We start from the raw sequence: 22,701 nt of genomic DNA on the forward strand, positions 1-22,701 counted from the left end.
ATTAAATTAATATGACGTCATCATCCTATTACTGGTCCAGTCCTGAGCATATATTACCTAATAGTTAATGTGAAATATTAACCCTTAGGTTAATAAATAACTTAAGGAGTCCTAAATACACTATCTACATTAATATGTAGTGCCATCTAATATCTTTGAGATTTTTTTACAGAAATCAGAGACCTAAGTCATTATTACTTACCTATTATTATGACTTTGAAAAACTATTGATGAGTCCCTGCTGCGGGATTCAAACTCCAGACCCTAGAGTGCGAATGATATTAAAACCTCACTAGCTCTATTATCAAGCAATAATAAAAATTGCAAAATAATTAACAACGGTAAAGTTTTTTTTATAATATAGGGGTTACATACGAGCATACAGTCCACCTGATGGTAAGTGGCTACTGCCGCCCATGGACATCTGTAATTAACCCCAAATAGGATTAGATATTTCTGACCTGAGGTCGACCACAGACGCGCCGTTACCCCTCAGAGCCAAGCAGGTGTCTCGTTCGGAATACTAAAAAAAAAAGTAAATAAATTGATTAAAGTTGTTTAAAATTAAATACATACTACGCAGTTCTTCATTACACGACTACGTTTATTTTACCACCTACATATACAAATTTTAAAATGTACAATGTTTACAATATCAGCATCAACACATTACGGAATATAAATTGGATGTTTTTCAATCTTACAGTGAAAATACATATTTATACGGGCCACGTTTAACATGAACCCTGCCATATTTGCGGATCTTGAAACGACAGTTGGATCTTTCCCTTTAACGAATTTTTATATGATTTTTACTGTTTGTTTTTGTGAAAAAATGGATTTTTGATCTTATGTTAATCCGAGTACGCTGATTGCGTAACTTCAATGCATGTATTTGATTCCAATAAGATATAATATACTATATAGCTGTAGACTTCATGCACGCATAGTAATTGCGTTATAACATCAACGCTGCGTTATGCGTTGCGGTATAATAGCAATGCATTGGCTTGTGTGCTACAAACGTCGCTGTTTCATTTACCGAGTGTAGAAAGGCAGAGAACGAGGCTTTCCAGAATAGTCTTCAGGCATAACACATCTTTGATCGACCTTAGGTAAGATTGGAATGCCCTCTGATATTTATTACAGATTTCCATGAGAGCAATTCACCATCAAGTAGGTTTCAAGCTCGTTTACAATCTCACAAAAAATTATTTTCTTTATGGTTGACAAATCTAAATTCAGTGCTCATCTAAGTGGGGTTATATCTTCAATGTAAATAGGTATTACTCGCTTCCATGAACAAAAATGTGTAGGTACAGAAGTTATTCGACCTACTAATCAAATAATAACGGTCGGTCGAACATCTAAGCTTATTCAAAGTATTGACGACAATCGGTTCCTAACCAAAACAAAATAAGGAAAATAATCTCTTTGACCCTGTTTATCTTATGTAGGTACAAAGTAAATATAAGGACTGAAAAATATTTTGTAAGTAGCGAGGCGAAGGAATACTTCGGTGGTGGAACGAAAAACAACATGACACTTCTCAAGTTTTGTTAAGATTGTTCGTTTTAGGATATATCAGGAAAATCTGAGCTATGATTTAAATATTGATGTATTAATAAACAGTTAAAAAGTGCCATTTTTCGTTCAAGAATTTGAGAAGTTTAAAACTCGTCTTAACTGTAATAAAATATATAAATAAGTAGTAATAATATTGAATTAATACAATTATTTATATAATCCCAGAAGCACGTTCACGTCCATCCTTAGCGACTTACCTCGCGCCCTTTGAGTGCTCAAAGTTAATACCGAAAGCTCTCACCTCACGGATTATAGCGCATCGTGCAGTTAAACAACGGCAAAGTAAAGTCCTGCCGGTTTTTATTAGATAACCGCCATTAAGCTTAGTCCAAGCTTTGGAAAAGTTTTAAAAGCACTCTTTATGCGTCATAAATGCTGCCCTACTGTTTGGTATTGGTCTTTTCCTAAAACTACATGAGCAAAGGCGAAGCGTCCCGGCGGAAAACGGGGCGGCCCGCTGCGAGCGGCATCTGTAAGGGGCGGCAAAATTCAGCTATTTTATAATATCAGCTCAAACAACGTTTATTTTTTATAGAAAGAACTTCGAAACTTTTTTCGAAGATAAAGTAGTAGGAGCTGCAAAATAAATAAAAAGACTATTGTTTTAAGTCTTGACCTTTTGGTCGACCTGTTTGAATCCATGTAAAACTAAGGTTTTACCTAATGCCGATCATAGATGATTTGGTACTTCTGAAGACGAAGATTGCATAATGTATGTATACCTTACCTGACTTTATAATTAACTTTCAAATCAGTTACGTGTACGTGTACACAGACCGCGATTACATTATATAGGGTGGCGCAAAATTAATCACCATCACTATTCTGTTTTCGAATCACTTTTTTATTCAGTAAATAAGTTATTCGAAAACAAAATAGGGTACTACAATACAGGCACTTAGAAAAGTATTATTCTTACATTTCTCTTTGAGTTTTGGTATTTTACCATTACTCCTTAACCTTGTATAAGGGTTTCAGCGGAGTTATTACAACTTTATTGCAAGCTCACGAAAGCAATGTAGGAAAATAAAGATCCGATATTACTCCAAAGTTAAATTTTCCTCTGAGGGTCTTGAATGGGCACTTAATTTCCTTTATTACGGTAAATGTACATTTTGGTTTAAAAAATATATAGATAATTGAATTATTATGAACATGAATTGGAAGATAATTTTGTATAGCCAATTATATTCTTCATTACGATTATATTTAGGTCTATTATGTTTTGTATACATATTATAATCCGAAACCGGAAAAGGTAACAAACGGGGGTGTATTTATAGTTAACCACAGGTTATTTCGGGCTTTCAGGTTATTAAATAAAAATATTTATAATGCTGAATTTTAGTGCTGTGTAAAAATGTCTGTACTTAAAGTGATTAAATTGAGTCTTTAAATAAGTCCTTAAGTTATTGTTCGTTGATAGCAACATTTCTTGCCGATTTATGTAAAATTCAGAGCATAGCTCGGTCGAGTAACTAGTCATAAGCAATATGAATATTTGATACAAGAATCTGAATCATTCACCCACAGTCTACGCGCTAACAAGATATAGTGGAAATACGTGGAATACTTAGACGAGGTCCAAAAGGAGGCTTCTGTGACCGAACTTATTAGCATGCCTGGTGTCATATTAAATTGTTTTTGAAGTATGTTAAAAAAATAATATAAATAAAATGGATTTTGACATGACGGATCTTTTTTTTATATATAATATAGGAGTAGAAGATGAGTACTAACTTGTTCTAAAATATGTATTAAAGTCAATCAATCGAGGTGGTCCAGAAAAATAGTATTACTGTAACTGATGCCTATATTATGAGAAATTTTACCAATTAGTTATACGTATCATAGATTTCCTTTAAGAGAAATAGTAAATCAAAAATTTAAGAAACCAATGTAAATAACATTTTCAATTCTTTCAAGTGTATTTAAAATACTAATTTTAACATTTAGGTACGTACGAAATTTGCTGCCTTAAAGTGCAAAAATAACGGAGTTATAATAGAAGCAAAACACACTGAAACCTTTCGTGTTGTACCTACCTAATTACCTATACAGTACTTTGCATTAACGCACTGCGTGTTTATTTATGTATTGTTATTAATCAACATTTTATATAATAAAAGTAAAACTGACTTACAAAGAAAAATAGCGATCTCCCGAGTTATATACGAAATCACAATGTTATTGTAAATTTAACCTGTTATTACGAGTAGGTATAAAACAATATTCCCATCGTTTCGTATTACTTTTAGTTTAAATATTATCGTTTGCTATATACTCCTTCAATGATATCTCAGAATAAAAGAAGGTAAGATAAAAGAAGAAAGCGTAATTTATATCAGGCATCCGTACACTGAGCCGTTAAGAGCAGAACGGAATCTAACCTATTATTTCAAATGGTTTTAATCTTTCAATAGAGTTCTTTGTAACATTTCCTGTTGTAGATTTTTCTGTTTATTCCGGTTTACTGCGTAATAAAGATATTCTCATATACCACTGGTTTAATTCGTTTCAGAAAAATACAATCCTTTGTCTGAGCGCGTCTATTTTTTGGAATTGTGTTTGCATTCGCGGATTTAGCAGACATTTCCATGCGAGTGGACACACTTTCCAAAAAATCTGTGATTTTTGTATGCGCGTTGGATTTCAGTTACTTTTTGTTTAATAATGAAATGGCTTAAAATCAATCTTTGTTTTATCGTCTCCCAATTTATTTGGATCTTATATCTATATTAAATTTGTATGTAGTAGGATTTTGCAGTTAACCGTTTAAAAGGGCATCCATAACATATGTAATTTACCATAAGAAACCTATGCGACCGTAAATGTTTATACATGCATTCCTTCCACGGAGAATTAAATTGGAACTTCTAATATTAGAACGTATATCTCTTAAAATTCTTACTCAGTAACTTTACACTAATAGCAGCGTGAGCGATACGTCGATTTTGACAAGAAAAAATATTTTTTGTGTACAGCTGATCTAAGGTAAAAGTGACTTTAAACTTATGTTACTTTTATTTAAACAATGTTAAAGGTAATTACTGTTGCGTTTGTGGCTTTCTAATTTGCCTTATTATAATATTTGGGCTACGTGAAAATAGTCGCGTGTTTGTAGGTTATGTTAGTTAAAAGTAGGACTTGGGTCAAGATGATTCCTTTCTATATGTACGAGTTGATCCCCGGGGATCATCTCGTACATATAGATTATAGATTTTATTATGTAGGTATGCAATTTTAATTCCCTTTTTTTCACTGTCGCCAATCCCATCTATGAGCCGTACAATCAACCACAGTGAGACATCGCTTATTAATAATAATAAAGTAAATTTTGCCATTACACCTGCTACATTAAAACCTTTGCCACGAATTGTGGGTAAAAAAAGCACGCTGAAAAAGAAGACCACTCATACGACTGTTTTAACAAGCACACCGTATAAAAAATATTTAGAAGAAGAAAACAACAAAAAAAAAAACAGAAAAAGAAAATTAAAAAAATCAGAATAAGAAAAAGACCTCACATAAAAAACACAGAAAGGCAAAGGAGTAGGTAAAGGGAAGTCAAATAAAAGAAAGAAAATGAGAATGTAAGAGATGTATTCTAAATAAAGTTTATCTCTCACTCATGTGTATTTTTTTAATAATTTCTTTCTTCAAAAAAATGTTTGTCCCCATTTCAAGTAAATGGGGGTAAGATCATAGGGATCATCTTACTCATAGGGGTGTACAAGATGATTACTTTGTAAGGTTTAAAAAATAAAGAAATATTTTAATGAAACATCAATTAATTTTTGGTTTTGAATATGTGGAGAGTGAATTAGATAAATATACTAGCAGTAATCGCCTTTATTTTGGGTTTACCTCGAAAAATATGCATTTTACAGCGATTCTTTAGGTAAATAGGGTATACCCTTAAAAATATATAGGGTAAATAAAGTATAGGGTATAGGTAGGGTAAAAAATGTATAGGGTAAAGAACTTAAACTAAGGCAAAAAGTCTTATTTTTATACTAAATAGGGCATTGGTTGTACGGACAGGCTGGAAATGAATGTCAGTGACAGGTGACAAGTAGCGTTATGGATGGGAGGAGGTTATATACGACGTGTTGTCTGTGACCCAAATGAAAGATTTATTATTTCACCGTTTTACTGTTAATTATCTAAAGTTATATAATAACGAACATAATAAATCGCTGTGGGCGAGGACAATTGTTGGTTTTCAAAGTATTTTTTCTGTTATTATTGTATAAGCGTGCAGCATGCTTTTATACGCTTGGGCCAGTAACATCTACATATAAATAACATCTGAAATTTGTACAAATCTCCTCACGACAATCTTATACGACACGAAAAGCCACTGTTTACCGAACTAAAATAAATTCCGGTGAGTCTGCAGCTCATTCCAGAAACGCCACGTCAAAGTTTACCCAATCCGAGCTGCGAAACTAATCAAGACTCCCCTTTATAAAGTTAACAAAGACTAAAAATTGGAATTCTTGCCTCCGTTGATACACAATTTCGTTGCGTTACGTTTGAAATGAAGTTTTTCAGTAAAAAATCTAATTGGAGTGAGCAGTCTTGCGGCTTTTGAAGCGGAGTTTAACTTTAATCACAACTCAAACTAATTTATGTTTGCCTTAGATCAAGTTGCGTGGAAAGTTGTTGATTCTCGATAGAATACCTATATTATCTATCGACTTTGTAAGGAATATAATTCTACAACATATTTTGTTTCCTGATGATGATAACTATTTCTAAAAGCAGTGTTTTCATAAGATGTCCACCTGATAGTACGTGGACGATTTTGGTCATGTGTATTTCACTAAATCAAGACAAAGTTAGAGTCTATTTTAATTAACTTCGCCTCATTCCTCGGTACAGTTCACTCAGAATGAGAAGGATTTTTGCAACTACTTTAGTCAAATGCGGGTAAATGATCACAAACACATTTGTGAACATTTTATGCAGAGCACTCAAGCTCTTACTTGCCTATCACTAATATCATTAGTTATGTGATATTATTTTTTGCTTCTAACGTAAACTTATGCAGTGATACACCACTTAAAACTGCTCTCGTTTTTAACGAACTATACAACTTTTTTTTTTAACATATATAATATGGGAGTAGCAGACGAGCATGCAGTCCACCCGATAGTAAGTGGCTACTGCCGCCCATGGACATCTGTAATCAACCCCAGATAGGATTAGATATTCCTTCCTGAGGTCGGTCACAGATGTGCCGCTACCCCTGAAGACTAAGCTGGAACGCCTTGGAAAAGTATGTCTCCCTTACCACACCTTTCAAACCAGAACACAGCAGTGCCGCCGGAGTCGAACCACAAAGGGTTCTACCATCTTTAAAATCTAACTTATATTATCGTAGCGAGATACAATTTTAATCAGTTTTTAAATCCAATAATAATCTTTTAAAAGCAAATTGTATGATCAAAATTAGCACAGTATTTTTCGTGATAAAGTATCAATCAACAGTTAATAGTATACACAAAGACAAAAATGATAACAAGAAGACCTTTTGTTCTCCAGTTACGAGTAAATGCTATATTTTACCTTAATTGCTTGTAAGGAAATTCAATTTATCGGTGCGTCTCGAATATCCCGGTATTGTTCTCTGAACAATAACTTTAAATCACTGCCGCAGTAAATATTATCGTAAATCAATTATCTTTACAGAAGCTTAGTTCGCTACATATTGTATGTAGTAATAATATATGAATATTCGATATATTCCGTGCTTCTGAGGACACGTAAGCGGTCGGTCCTGATTGATTTATATTTGCTCAGTCATTAAATGTTATCGGAGCCATTATGTGCGGTCTTAAAACATTCAATCCCTAACCCGTATCTTCTTCAAACAATCTGGAGCATGGTGGAATATGGTCCACGCCTCTCTTATTAGCGAGTAGTGGGTTTGTAAGAAGGCGATCATACAACGTACATAAAATACAATACAATACAAATACATTGTATCTTACATAAAAAAATACATAATATATATAAGTACATGAGGTACGCAAAGCATTGAAATTGACTACTTTAAAAGCTTATTAACCTACATTGTCTGAATTATACTTAAAGTTTATAATAACTTAAAAATTCAACAGGCGCACCTTATTCCACGGAGAAGGGTAAAATCCGGCACGTAGGACCATATTTTGTGTAAGTGCTTTAATGGAATTCGAGACAATTTGTCTTTTGTAACTAATCTTAATATTACGTGCTTAAATAAACTGAAAACCTGCCAGCGGAGGAATCTGATGGAATAAAGTTAAAAGGTGGCTCAAATTATACAGTTCGGGCAAACTCTGTGATAGATATTTCCATTATATTGGTATACAATCTCTTTATGTAGTGATATTTTAATACATGGTAGATAAAGTGTTACAGATTGGTGTTATCTTTATATACGAGTATCATTCCTCTCTCTCTTTCTGCCAGTCAAAAAATGCGAGGTTAAGTCCAGAAGATGCTCCCATGGACATCTGAAACCATCTCCATGTAGAACCGGAAATCTATCAAAGCTGGTTACAGGTGGGTAGGAACCTGAGGACAAATAGAGTTCCCCCATATTTAATACGCTAGTCAGGTTCATACTTGACAAGTAAATACGCTACATAGCGTTGGGTCCATCACGCTCCGGGGACTATAACCATGCTGGTTCTTACTTTCCAAATCTTCCCTTTCTAGGGTAACATAATTTCTCTGGTCTTTTGAGTTCTATTGGATTAAATAATGTTCGTCTTTTCACAAACATTAATATCCTATTACTGTAGAAAAGCACTTAGCGACGAGAGAGCCGAGACAAACGAGGTGAGCGCTCTCGGTTTCATTTTACTAATTTCAGCACCAAGCCAGCAGAAGTCAACAGTGTAAAGTGGGTTTTATGTAACTTTTTAAAAATATACAAATATATTTTTTTATAATATAGCAGTAGCAGACACGCATAGGGTTCACCTGCGGTGTGGTGTGGTGGTCATGGTGGTGGTGACGGTGGCAGTGGACAAACGGCCTTAGGGCCTCTTTAGAGGGAGTAAAGTAAAGTAAGTATGTCTCTCTCTCCCTTACCACACCCTTCAAACCAAAACACAGCAGCGCTTAACACTGCTGATATAATTTTGACAGAAGAGAATAGTTGTGGTTCGAGCCCAAAGGATTATACTTTTTTTTTATAATATAGGAGTAGCAGACGTGCATGCAGTCCACCTGATAGTAAGTGGCTACTGCCGCCCATGTATTCAATCCCAGATAGGATTAGTTATCCTACCTGAGTTCGGCCACAGACGCGCCGTTACCCCTGAGGATTAAGCTGGAACGCCTCGGAAAAGTCTGTCTCCTTTACCATACCCTTCAAACTGGAACACAGCAGCGCCTAACACTGCTGTTATTAGGTAGAAATAGGTGAGGTGGTGGTGCCGCGGAGTCGAACCACAAAGGGTTCTTCAAAAAGGGTTCGTTTTTTTCTGTCGCTATTTCAAAGAACAACTGTCAGATAATGTAAAGGGCAAATCTAAGTTGTATAAAAGCCATACGAGTACATGTATTTTTCCTTTGAGTTGCATACATTCGAATTAATTTCCTGACTGCGCTGCTTTGAGTAGATATGCGTTTGATCAGCTGTATAATGAGCGTGGAGCAATACAGAAAACAAACACAACTCGACAAAACTGCAAGCCTTTGTTTACTATTTGCTTGGTCGTAGTGATTGACATTATCGACCCGTTACTGTCGCACTTGGGGGCACGAGCCTTGACTTGAAAATGAGACTGGAAAATGAGGATGGTTAAAGTCTATTATGCTTCCTAAGTGCTAGTAGGACTGCTATCTAATATTACTCGTAAAGCTGTTAGGTCTGAGGACTAAGATGGATTGCTTAGTGTTTATTTTTTGATTATTGTGTAAATGTTTCTGCCTTATCACACCCTACACTTCAGAAAAAACAGCACCCCACTGCTGTCATAACGCGGGTACGTAGGCTTCTGTCACCTTTACTATTTAATCACTTGCTTTTAGCAATGAAAAATATATAAATATTATGAAAGCTGCGAAGTTTAGAAACTATACATACATGGTAATGATTGGCATAATGTGGCCCCGTTCAGGGTGGAAGTTAATTTTGCGCCCCCTATAATAATATTTCGGTTAAAAAATACGTCAAGTGTAGTATCAGAAACAAGCCGCATTTTATTAGCGTAAAAAAATATTTTGCCGCCCCCGAAACGTGCAGTCTAAGGTGCCGTATGTGCCCAGCCAATATAAACGTATACGAACATTTTCGATATCATTTTAGATTATTTCAAACTTAGAAATTATAATTTGAACGATAACCACGTCTGATTTCTTTTTCAATTAACTCTTCATGTTCATCTGACGTAATGTTATCTTTCCTCTAATATTAAAGAACCCGCATCTACGAAGTGCAAGTTTGAACCCATGATAAGGGCGTCGCCTTGGCATCTTCATGAAATGGTCTATTGAATTTGTTATCGCTGAAGTTCTGGATAATTTGCAATCTCTTGGGGAGGAATATAATACAAACAAGAAAATTAAAAATTCACAATTAAAAATTATTGCAGATATCTACTCTTTATTCTCTCTAAATCATTATTAGTAGTGAAAAGGTACCTATTCATAATATCTATTGTTTAGATTAAGTTTTGAATGACATTTCTTATGTTTAAACAAATAGTTATTATAAAAAACAACATTTAGCGCAATTAAGACTAATCCAACAACACCTCATGTATTAAAATCCGTCAAACAGTTTGAGCAGTAGGGTGTGAGACATACATATATACTAGCTGACCTGGCAAACGTGTTGCCATATAAATAAAAAAGTGTTAAGGGTGAACAACCATTATCACTTAGGGGTATGAAAAATAGATAATAGCCGATTCTCAGACCTACTGAATATGCATATAAAATTTGGTGAAAATCGGTAAAGCCGTTTCGGAGGAGTACGGTAACTAACATTGTGACACGTGAATTTTATATATAAGATTTATATATATATATATTCACTAAATACATTACATATTAAAAAATACCCACCGGAACCGGATAAAATCAAAGTAATTAAATTAAAATTTGAACGAAGCTTACGTAATAAAATTCGTCTGATTTCTTTCGTCTCTATTCGTTCAACATTATTTAATTAACATTCCTCTGTTGGATGCACGATTAATTTAGTTTCATGTTGGACCTTATTTTTAACAACCTGTCGAAAGTTCATTAAAAAGACAATGACTCCTTATTTACGAAGTCTACGACCGCGTTATTTACGAGTGAATAGTATTTTCCGATATTCGTAGCAAATTTACGTCTCGTAAAGACAACAGAAAATGAATTTTGCACTCGCAAGCAGAACTATGTAAGTAGTCTAGAATAGTAAATTGCACATGAAATAGAAGCTCCTTGCTGAAATATTGCGATATAAGTACGAGTATACGTAAGAAGTCATATTTATGATTATTACAGTTTTGTAGAACCAACACCTGAAAGTCGAAATGTAATATTTTACATGACAATATCCAATAAATATGATATAATAATATAACTAACTTTAAAGTTAATTCTGCAAAAAGATAATAGTGTGTATAACTCACAACGATATTCAATTCTAACAGAATATATTAATGCTATATGGAGAATTAACTTTTGCCTAATAGCTTCTATCGTTTGTGCAACGAGTAGCTTTGAGGACTAAGTGCTGGTTAACGCGACAGTTAAAAGTTGCTCAGCGGCTGTTTAGTAGCGTATGTTATATTAAAATACGTAAACAATGAAGTGTTCAAGTGTAAAGTGATTAAATGATCGATCAAAAAACAAATTGGACGCCCCAACGGCAAATCATTAAGCAACTGCTCAGCAGTTGTTTAAGCGACCAGATCGTAGCCTTCGCAACGGTAACTATGATTTGCCGAGTCGGCCATTTTTGGTATTCGAGTACTTTAGTACTTATATAAAAAAGAATCGAGTCAGTACTCGAGTCCAGATTATTCACAATGTACTCGAGTTAGCATGAAGTACTTTGTAATACACAGAACCAACCACGGAACACCAAAAAAAACAAAAAAAGGCACCCACAAAACAAAATTAAACAAGTTGTTACTTGCATAATTCCTGCTGCATTCACTTGTTTGCCTATAGAAGGTACATAAGACTGGAGTCAGTGTACGAGTGCAGTCAGTATTCGAGTATCACTGGTACTCGTATACTGACTCGAGTCGACCTGACTCGGCACATTTCTAACGGTTACGACTATCGTATGAAAATAGCCAATGGCCGGTTAAATTTGAATTAACCACAAAAAGGTGGTAAAAGATCTTAACATTCGCCTGCGGAGTTTCATATCTATTATTGCTTCATAGCATCAGTATGAAGCGTTGCTATTTTTGTCAGACGGGGCAGTAAAGCAATAAGGGATACAGTTATTTTATAATTTTGAATCATTTATTATTTTAGGTGACACAAACTTAAAATTTTTGTTATGAGGGTTGCAAGTGCACCCTTGAAGTCTGCTTCTTTGAAAGGCACATTGCGTTTAGCCCCCTTGTTAACAACACAAAATATATGAAGGCGTTATAACTAAGACCAAATACAAACGTCACATTCTAACATTTCCCAAAGACACTTAATTCATTTATAATCGATTTCAGAAAACACTCCAAGGTTTTTTGACTGATATCCATAGGCTACTGACCACTGATCATCTAGCATAAAATGCAAGCGTTGAAACTTCATTTCTCTGTCATTTTCATAACACAAACTCATACATACGAACAACTTTGCGGCGGAAAGCTAGTATCCCATAATATAATTTAGTCTAATTGTATTTGTTTCACGGGCTGTTATGCAAATTGTTGGTGATTTATGATTATGGCTAAATGTTGTGGAAAGTTAACCATAAACAGCCACACCTGTTCTAAACTTCATCCTTGGGGTATTGTATCGCAAAATTCCCGGAAATACTGTGTTATTCGATTCCCAGCCAAGCGGACGTATAATAAATGAAGTAAGGTTTTTATTTTATGTCTGGGTGTTTCGTAGTTGTTTTTTGTGGTCCAGCAGCAGCATGTAATAATGAATCCAATGTGAAACCTTGGGTACAGAAAGTGCTATACAGCTATAGTAAACGATTGTAATGAAGAAAAAAGATAGTGGAATCCTCTGTGGTTCGACTCCGACAGCATACCTAATAATAGCAGTGTTAAGCTCTCCTGTCTTCTGGTTTGAAAGGTGTGGTAAGGGAGAATACTTTTCCGAGGCATTTCAGCTTAGTCCTCAAGATAAGCGGCGCATCTGTGGCCGACTTCAGAAAGGAATTTTATGTTACTCATATGTCTGGGTTTGATTACAGTTTTCCGTGGGTGGCAGTAGCTTCTTATTATCAGATGAATAGCTTTCTTGTCTACTACTTCTAAGGAAAGAAACATTTTAAAACAAATTCAATATCAGGCGTTATACTTTTTGCAAGCATCTTAAGGCGTTCCGATACACTTTATAGTGGTTGAACGAAAAATAAGTGTCACTTAGGTGTTCTCCACTCTGTCAGAATTACGTGCGCTAGTGCGATATAAGATAGCTAACTGAATATGTACTTACTATGTGTTCCCTTAGAATTATTACTTAAGAAGATTGTTTAGAAAGAGGTTCTTGCCCTCGGCCGATTATTAAAGACACGCTTTGAAATATTAGTCACGGAATACCTTTAATAGAATTAACAAGATTAAGATCCACGATTTTATTTATTGAAAACTTTTGTATTTATATGCGAACCCGCATAACACAACATGTCTCATTAAAATAAGAAGGACAGCTTCCATACCTCCGCTACGTTGCTCTCTAGGGAGTAATCAGTTCATTTTCATTACCCTCATACATTTAATCGAGCTATTATCTGGTCTTCTAAGATAGCGGGAAATGTAAAGAAAATAGGATTATACGTTTCCTTATTTAAATAAGATTGTGTGCTTTAATAGTGATTTAGTTATTTTTTTTAATAATTGGCTACAAAAACTTGCACCTAATGCAAACTAGCGACGCAGCGTTTCGTAGGCTCATCTCGGCTCGAGCAGCAATTAGTGATTAAAACAAGAAAATCACAAATAATTTTTCCATTGAATTAGTAATTGTTTTTGGAACGCCTAGTATTATAGTAACGATGTAAGTTGATTCGACTAGCAAGATCATATTCAGGCGGTTCATAATTCAGAGGAAGAATAGGATCTGGAAAGTGCTCTTCGACATTTCCATTCGATATCCGAACTTACAGTGCTGAATTCCCTGAAGATTTTATGTATGACCTATTTAAATATATGCCGCTTTCACGCCATCTCCATATGTCCCAACGATTTTTCAACTTGTGAGTATTCAATTCCACCCGAAAGGTTTATGTTGAAAATCATACTACGTCAAAATTCAATATCAGGCGTTTGTCGATACTACAAGTATAATAGCTATTATTCCCACTTAAACAACTGATCTGAAATTTGGAATAGGTACTTGTAACCCCAATGATAATCTACCAATATGATGTTATCACAGAAATGTCCGTGGATGTTATTTAATTGATCTGAAGATTGATTCGACTATTGGTCGTTAAAATTCAAATTTATATTTCATTAATTCAAAATTGATTTACATAGAACTATTTGTGAACGTCAACAAACTTTCACCTCTTCTTAAGATTCGGCTATAGAGAAGAAATGGCGAAAGAGACTCCATACGTGTGCAAATTTACATCTTTTAAAAAGTAAATTGAATACAATTTTGCACAGTGAACACAAGATACATAGAATTATTATTATTTTTTAATTAATTGTGCTTGATGAAACTATAGTTGTCACTGTCTTAACTAAAGATATCGTCGTCATTTCCAGGTTCATTGAATTCAGCGCAATTAGAAATTATCATTCCTTTTAATAAATGAGATAGAAAAAGTTTGTTCATAAGAAAATGCAGTATTTCATATTGCTATTCGTAAGGACGAATCACGACAGATAGTTACATATTAATTATATAAAAAGATAAAATATATTATTAATTACTGTATTAGAATGTGTTTCATTGTATAAAATGCACAAATAATCACCTCATTTAAGATAACGCACATACGAGTATTGTTATCTAAACACTTATGAAAATTTCCTATAGTGTCTTCAACGTTAATGATACATTATTTATCAAAGATGTACTTATGTATCAACATTAACATCATTAACAACGCGTAATTATCCCACTGCTGGGCATGCACCTTCTCACAATAAGTTTACACTTATTCTGAGACGAAAGTGGACAGTAAAATTAGGTTATGTTAGTTAAATGTAAAAATATATCCTGTTACTACACTTTTTTCTTTTCTTATTACATTCAAAAATACACTCTGTACACTTTCCTTTCTTTTTAAATCAGAAATACACCCTGTAAACTTCTTTGTTAACTTTTTAAATAAAAAAATCACCCTGTATACTTTTTACATGTTTATTTTTTTATAATTTATAGAAATACCTTAACAAAGTGTTGCAAAGGGTAAACTTAATGCCTAATGGCATTCCCTGCTAGTCAACCATGGGTGATGGCGATAATATATGTGTGTACTTGATAACACAAGAAATATTTTCTCTGTTATTTATTATTTATGATAGGTAAACTGCTTATTTCACATGAGATTAAGCATTTAATGATCGAACTCCATCAAGTGCATTTGTAATAAGTTATATATCGAACATATATGCCTTATATACAATATCTAAATTTATTATATAGATATCGGCAAAAACTGTGATAAACTGTGATCTTCTAATCTTTAATACGGACGTTGACCGCTACGGCATATTAGCGGCAATTTTATTCGGCGGATATTTAATTCAAAGACACTAGTATAATATCACTGCAAACATATTTTTGTCTACCACTATGAAATTTGATAATTATTCTAACTTTTGTAGACAAAATTGGTGTCGATTGGTATTATATTATTATTAACAGGACTATGTTAGAGCGCTGTATTGACAAAAATATACATAGTTTCGTAAGATGTGTTAAATATTTTTTGGGTTCGGTGCGATTAACGAACATACATATTTTTAGCTACAATCAGTTGAATTCTTTTACGGGACCTAATTATTCTTTGGAAACTATGTTTATTTGACATGATATGAAAAACCTATAAGTATGTCAAGTGTTAAGGGTTTGCACATCTTGTTATCATCGTTATTGTTACAAATTATATGTGACAGATAACAATTAACTACACAATATTATTCTGCTCCTTTTACGTTTCAATAACGCAAAAAAATTAGCAAAAGTCAAAAAGATACTAGTTCGACAGAAGTAAACAAATAAATTTATAAGTATTGATATTTTTCTGATTATTTTGATATTTGAAAAATACATAATATATGTACTGTACATATACACCATATATTGCTTAAACTAAAATATACTATCCAATATTTAAAGTAACTTAATTATTATTTCTGCAAATTTCAATAAAGAAATTGTGCTTATAACTTATTTAAGCATTATTCGATTGTACTGTTTTTAGCGCGTCGATGTGGCATCTTTATTTGTTCATTGTAATAAGTACAAAGATAAAGTCTAGTATTTATAAATTGAAACGCTGAATGATATAAAATTTAGTATGTTACTCTCTGTTGATTAGTTTCACAATCATTACGTGGCGTTTTGTAATTTAAACATGGATTTTCAAAACAAAGTTGTGCTAGTGACTGGCGCAAGTTCGGGAATAGGTGCGGCCATTGCGTTGGAATTTACAAAACATGGTGCCGATGTTGTTATTGTGGGCAGGACTGAATCAAAACTAAACAATGTAGCGAATAAATGTGCACAGAATGGTAAAGAGCCTTTAGTACTAATTGCTGATGTCACTGATGATTCAGAAGTCAAAAAAGTTGTCGATCAGATTATAAACACTTATGGAAAACTGAACGTTTTAGTCAATAATGCGGGCTCAGCTGGTTTTGGAAGTATACTAGCGGAAAACGCGATAGAAACGTTCGATCGCGTCATAGCAATTAATCTTCGCGCGGCGGTATGTCTGTCTCATTTTGCTGCGCCCCATCTAATTACCAACGGAGGCAACATAATCAACATATCCAGTATAGGTTCGCTTGCAGTTTTGTCACCAACACAGTTTTCATATAATGCATCAAAGGCTGGTTTGGATCACTTCACGCGAGGCATAGCACTGGAGTTGGCATCAAAAGGCGTTCGTGTTAATTGTGTGAATCCGGGACCAGTCAAAACTGACTTCGTAGATTCTATTACTACAGATAAAGAAGAACAGGAAAAAATATGGGATAATTTGAGTATGTCAACAGCAATTGGAAAAGTATCTGAGAGCAGTGAAATCGCGGATTTAGTTTTGTATTTGGCGAGTGACAAAGCAAACAGCATCACAGGTAGTTCTTTTGTAGTGGATAACGGCATGCTGCTAAAAGGCAGTATAATAATCTAAAGAATAAAACTTTTTACACATGACTCTACTCTTGCTAGCAGCATAATTTAAATTAAAAATTTTGCTAACGGACATAAACAAAAACTTTCTGTTGTTTTAGGCTAAGATTTTTTATTTTTTTTCTGTGTGAACTAATGTGATAATATATTCTACAAAATACAAGTGTTTCTATTATATCCTGTGTTATCACAAATATTCAAATCATTAAGGAATTTTGAATATTGTAACATGTAATATAGCATCTTACGATGCTCCTTAATCGCGTTTTAATATTTGGAAACGGTGGTTTAAATATTTTGAAGAAACACTCCCCGAATATTTTCATAAATAAACATTGTTTGTAATATCATTTCTAATGTTCTAAATTCTGCGTGCCACATAATATCACAAACTAATTTTATACAGGAAACATTTCTTCGTAGTTATGTCGAAACTCGAATATCTATATGAATAATATGGGATATACAACAACTATACAAGTACACCAACTATTGAAGGCAAACATGCAAATTACACAACAGGCCTTGCAGAACGTAATGACATGTGCAAGGCCGACCCAATATTGTTTACATGAACACATGACGTTCCGACAATTAGATCCGATGGTGTCATGTTCACGCTACACACATGAGTTGTATGCCCATATTACGTCGTGTATACCAATGTGTTTCAATTATATAATTTTACTAGCTGCATAAAAGCCATGTCGTTCTAAGAATTATCGTAGATCCAATCGTTACCAATGGATTTATGACCAATACATGTATACCTAATGTTTTAGGCGAGTAGTATAATGTATAGAGTATTAATTCGATTATTTTAATAGGTGGTAGAACTCTTTACGCGAATGCGTAGTAAGTCTCGTAGCCCCGCGGTAGAAACGCATTTAGCGCTACGGGTTGTGTTGAAAGTTGGGATTCTCAAGTAATCTTCAAAGCCAAGCAACAGCAGTGATCTATAATTGTATAGTTAAATATAATTTCCGGTTATTATAATTGAATAGCAATAGTTTTGTAAACATTTTACAATAACCGTTATAAACCTTAATTATACCAGAGCTAGATCGTGAATCGCGCTTGGAGGACTTTGATTGTTTTCCGTCGGAGATCCCGGAGATCCTGGACGTCGGGTAGCTTTTGAAGATTTCCCATTCTTACACAAAAAAGGGGGACTATATTATGCTTATCTTGTACTTCTACCATATAAAGAATATTAAATCAAAACCCTGTTACTTTGTAATGCAGCTGTAAAAGGGATGTCGATTAAATATGTCTCCGCTGAAACCTGAAGTAACTGATACGTATACACCCAAGTCTAAGAATGTAGGCCGGTCACGTTCTGCTTGAATTATGAAAGGTGAGAGCAAAACAGACTTGAATGCGTCAAGATGAATGATAAAAATGGAAGCGTTTAAAAAGTTTTTTATTTCTCAGATTTCGAGCCACCTTTCGCGAAATAAAGACGGTACGTTGGGAAGCTGAAAACTAAGGCACATATTAATATAAACTTAAGTGAGGTGTTGCAGTCAAATTCTCGATAAATACATAATGCTGTTATACTATTTTTTAATAATATAGAAGTAGAAGGTAAGCATGCAGTCCTCCTACCGGTAAGTTGTAGCAGCCCCTCATGAATATCTGTAAACAACCCCGGGTAGCATTCGATTCCTACCTGAGGTCGGCCACAGGTCGCTACCCCCGAAGACTAAGCTGAATATTGTTTTTTTTTTTTATAATATAAGAGTAGCAGACGAGCATACAGTCCACCTGATGGTAAGTGACCACTGCCGCCCATGGACATCTGTAATCAACCCCAGCGCCGCTACCCCTGAGGACTAAGCTGGAACATCTCGGAAAACTCTGTCTCCCTTACCACACTCTTCAAACCCGAACACAGCAGCGCCTAACACTGCTTTTATTAGGTAGAAGTAGGTGTAGTGTTTTTGCCGCCAGACTCGAACTACAAATGGTTCCACTATCTTGAACAACAGATAAAGATAAGAAATTCAAATTCATCAAGTCATGTGTTTATCTAGCCGAATCTAAAAGATCAGTAGCATTACCATGAGTTGGCATAGAAACGCCACTATAGAAATGGTAAATAGAAAACTATTGTCATTTTGCTAGTGAATAACATAACTACTATCGTTACGGTATTTCTTGACAACGTCTGTCAAATTAATGACTCATGGGACCGAATTTGTATGGCAATAGATCATAATGACATTCGCTAGCGATTTGATTTCGATAGGTTTTTTACGTATCGCTGACCTCACCAGAGGCGCTGTACAATTTTTCATACATTTATTTTACGCAGTCGCTAGCGAGTAATACTTTTGTAAACTCATGGTAGTCCTACAGTACAGTGACCGATAAGCCAGACATGTTCTCAATATCTTATCAACTTCTAGATTTTGCTATTTGGCCTTAATTACCCAAATGTTGAGGATTATGTTTTTCGAGCGAATATCTATGTATGTGTGTCTCAATGTGCAGCCCAAACTGCTTGGTGAATTTTAACATATGAAGTGTTGTTGGATTCATTTAAATTGTGAGAATGACATGGGCTATTTTTAACCAGTTGCATTTTTGATTAAAAAATATGCATAATAAAGTAACTTTTATAACATTAAATAAAAAAGATAAAGATACAGTTCATTTCGCAAATGTAACGTGAAAACGTTATTTTCTTTACGACGTTGTAGTAGCTCTTGAATTTGTTGGGCTCTTCACTTTTTAGGTTTCTTTGACGCGAGCTTTCCTTTTAACCTGTACTTTCTTCCTGATTTGCGTTTTATATCGTATAAGTCTTACACGCAAAGTGGCCTCTTCTTTAAGGGATTTAGTCTTTCCAGTGACGATATAAATCCGAGCATATTTACGACTCATATCGACTTACTAATATTGCGACGAATATTTTTATCTCACTTTAGGTTATATCAGTGCTTGATGACTACAATGACACTTGAAACAACGTCCTAGATAAACACATTCACGCTAATACTTCAAAAGTATAGAACTTTAAACGAGGTTAATTTGAAAAAATCACAAACATAAATTTTTTTTACCTGATAACAGGTGAAACAAATGCTGCACAGCTTTACTCACTTACTTTAGTAAGATTTAGCAAAAAACATGCAGTCAATCTGGTGGTAAGTGGCTACTATTATCTACTACTACTACCAATGGACATCTGTAATCAACCCGAGGTAAAATAATTCCTACCTAACGTGATTCTTTACAAGGTTTTATATTTCCCTAGGGCGACATGTATATTGTTTAAGTGATTAAAATTGACAAACTTTTAGTGTGATATGATTTGAATTAATATCCTGCTTCGTACTTCTTTAATGTAGTTAAAAGTTTTAAAGTAATCTGTCTATATAGACAAGTTAATTCCAAAACTTTTCAGACATGAGTTCCCGTAAAACATAGCAAGACTTACTTTTCTACAAAGATGTAACGAAACGAATGAAATTTAATGCAAATTGAGATGGATCAAATGTGATAATATGCATATTAAAAAAAATTTACATTTATAACTATATTATATTTTATATCACTGCTATTATTTAAAATTTAAGGTGTCAGGAAAACTCAATCTTTTTAATAAAATGAAAAAAATGTGTGAAAATTACAATTGCAACAATACGAGTAGGCTAGTATATAACAGTCCAAATAAACCAAATATCATAATGCCCATGGATATAATAATTATTATTTATTGTATATTTACTCAAATTTGAATTTTCCATCTTAAATATTACTCATATCTCCCATTTCCAACGCAATTTGATACGTCCATTGTTCGTAATTAAGATATTAATTAGATGTCAGGCGGTCGTTTGTTATTTTTTACTTTACCTTGAGAGATTTCCATTTTCCCCTGCTAATAAGTAAGCATGTTTCCTATTTATTATTAATCTTTAATTAAAGTACATTACTTTCCAGTCCATCACTAATGTATTATTGATATAAATTCTTTGTAGTAAGTAGATACGTTAGATTCATTAAAATAGGATGATGATTTTAGATACAAATCTATGTACGAGTATCTAAAATCTTCATTTACATGTTTCACCGATGATCTCTGATCGTTGAGTGAATAGAATAAAATATAATAATTATTTATTAATAACATTTATTGTATTAGAAAGAGAAAATAATGGTATATCGCTCAAGAAATTAAAAAATACGTTCCCTGATCTAATCGTTCCTAGCAGGGCTTACTTAATTGCGCCTGACAAAAACATCTTTACGTTTTTAATTTTAGCCAGCCTCAAAACGCCTACGGCATCTCCCCGTTTAAATTAAAGCTGGAATTGCATCCAGAAATGATTCTCGCGAATCGTAGTCTGACAAAGAGCTTAAATTTGCAAACCTAGATACGATTATTGCGAAAAGGAATAATAAAAACTGGAAATGGTTAAAGTTAAAACTAGATTTCGCTTGCAGCGTCGTTAGATTGAAGGCGCAGATACTATATTTCTATTTTATCATATCGTTAGTAGTAACTGAGCGGCGATTCTAACAATTTAAAATTATAATGTTGACATTTTTGTCATTAGACCCGATTTCAGATAGTCATAATTCGGAAATTGTCACGAGGCAGCATTATTATATTACTTACTTAGGTTAGGTTTAGGGACCATTTCGAGCTTCAGACGCAAATGCTGTGCATGGTGCATTAGTATGACCGGTCGCCAAGCAAGCGTACCGTTTCACCTGAATCATTATTACTAGCTAACAGTGATACAAAAAATTTATTCGGATCAATACCAGTGACCTAAAATCATACATTGTAAGATATAAAAGCTTTTACGTGATAAAATTCCAATTTAATTGAATTTGATTTCTATAGAAATCGTATAAATTACAATAAGTTACTGCTGCCACCACTGTTCTGGAAGATATCTCATTATGAAAAGCAAGTCTTGCACTGAAGATATGGGGTCAAAGTTTCAGGCACATCTCAGGATGTATTATGTGCGTATTATAAATTATTGTTTAGCATCACGGGAAAACATTTCCAGGATACGTCTGAGAATTATAAAAAGTAATTATCTGTGAAGATAATCAATAGGCCAGTAATAGGTCATTGTGAGAGAAGAGTTGTGTCCAGAAATGGGATAGTAATGGATTGATTACAAATAAGAATAGCCCTTTTTGCTTAATTGACTTTTTGTTTCGATATACCCACCAATCCAATAGATAATGGATCTTGTGATTCGTATCAATATTAGAAAACAACATTTTCAGGTAACTTTCAAATAAGGAGTTTTATTCCAGTTATTTTAATTGAAATTAACATCGTAGACAATTAACACAGAATCCCTTATTAAGATTCTGCGCCTCTCATTAAAAAATAAAATACCACTTCTAAGTGGGTAGCCATACAATATCTCTATGTAGGTATATACAATATACATCTGTAAACTACTTCTATAAGTCAGAAGTTACGGGTTTGGTGCATGATTGTTTCGTATTGCAAGAGAAGAATCTAACATGTAGCAAAATATAAATTCAATGTTGCTAACCATTCTAACTTATAACTTTTCATAACAATATCTTCGAATTTATTCAGAGTTTAACATGTTTTAGGAGGACCTTTGT

General features: G+C 33.9%; 2 protein-coding genes across 2 annotated transcripts in view; both read left to right on the plus strand.

The window, feature by feature from the left end:
• LOC140753784 (probable G-protein coupled receptor CG31760) overlaps positions 1-22,701 on the plus strand; it is a 101,716-nt gene that overhangs the window by 13,325 nt on the left and 65,690 nt on the right. The gene's annotated exons all lie outside the window — the stretch shown is intronic.
• Positions 16,307-17,202, plus strand: LOC140754033 (uncharacterized oxidoreductase YxbG). The gene has a single exon (XM_073088938.1). It carries the CDS (start codon positions 16,310-16,312, stop codon positions 17,087-17,089), a length of 780 nt encoding a protein of 259 aa, XP_072945039.1. The 5' UTR covers positions 16,307-16,309; the 3' UTR covers positions 17,090-17,202.

This window comes from Epargyreus clarus, unplaced genomic scaffold (assembly GCF_041222505.1).
Source record: "Epargyreus clarus isolate Ecla_fem2 unplaced genomic scaffold, WU_Ecla_fem_2.2 ptg000027l, whole genome shotgun sequence".
NCBI classification, from domain to species: domain Eukaryota; kingdom Metazoa; phylum Arthropoda; class Insecta; order Lepidoptera; family Hesperiidae; genus Epargyreus; species Epargyreus clarus.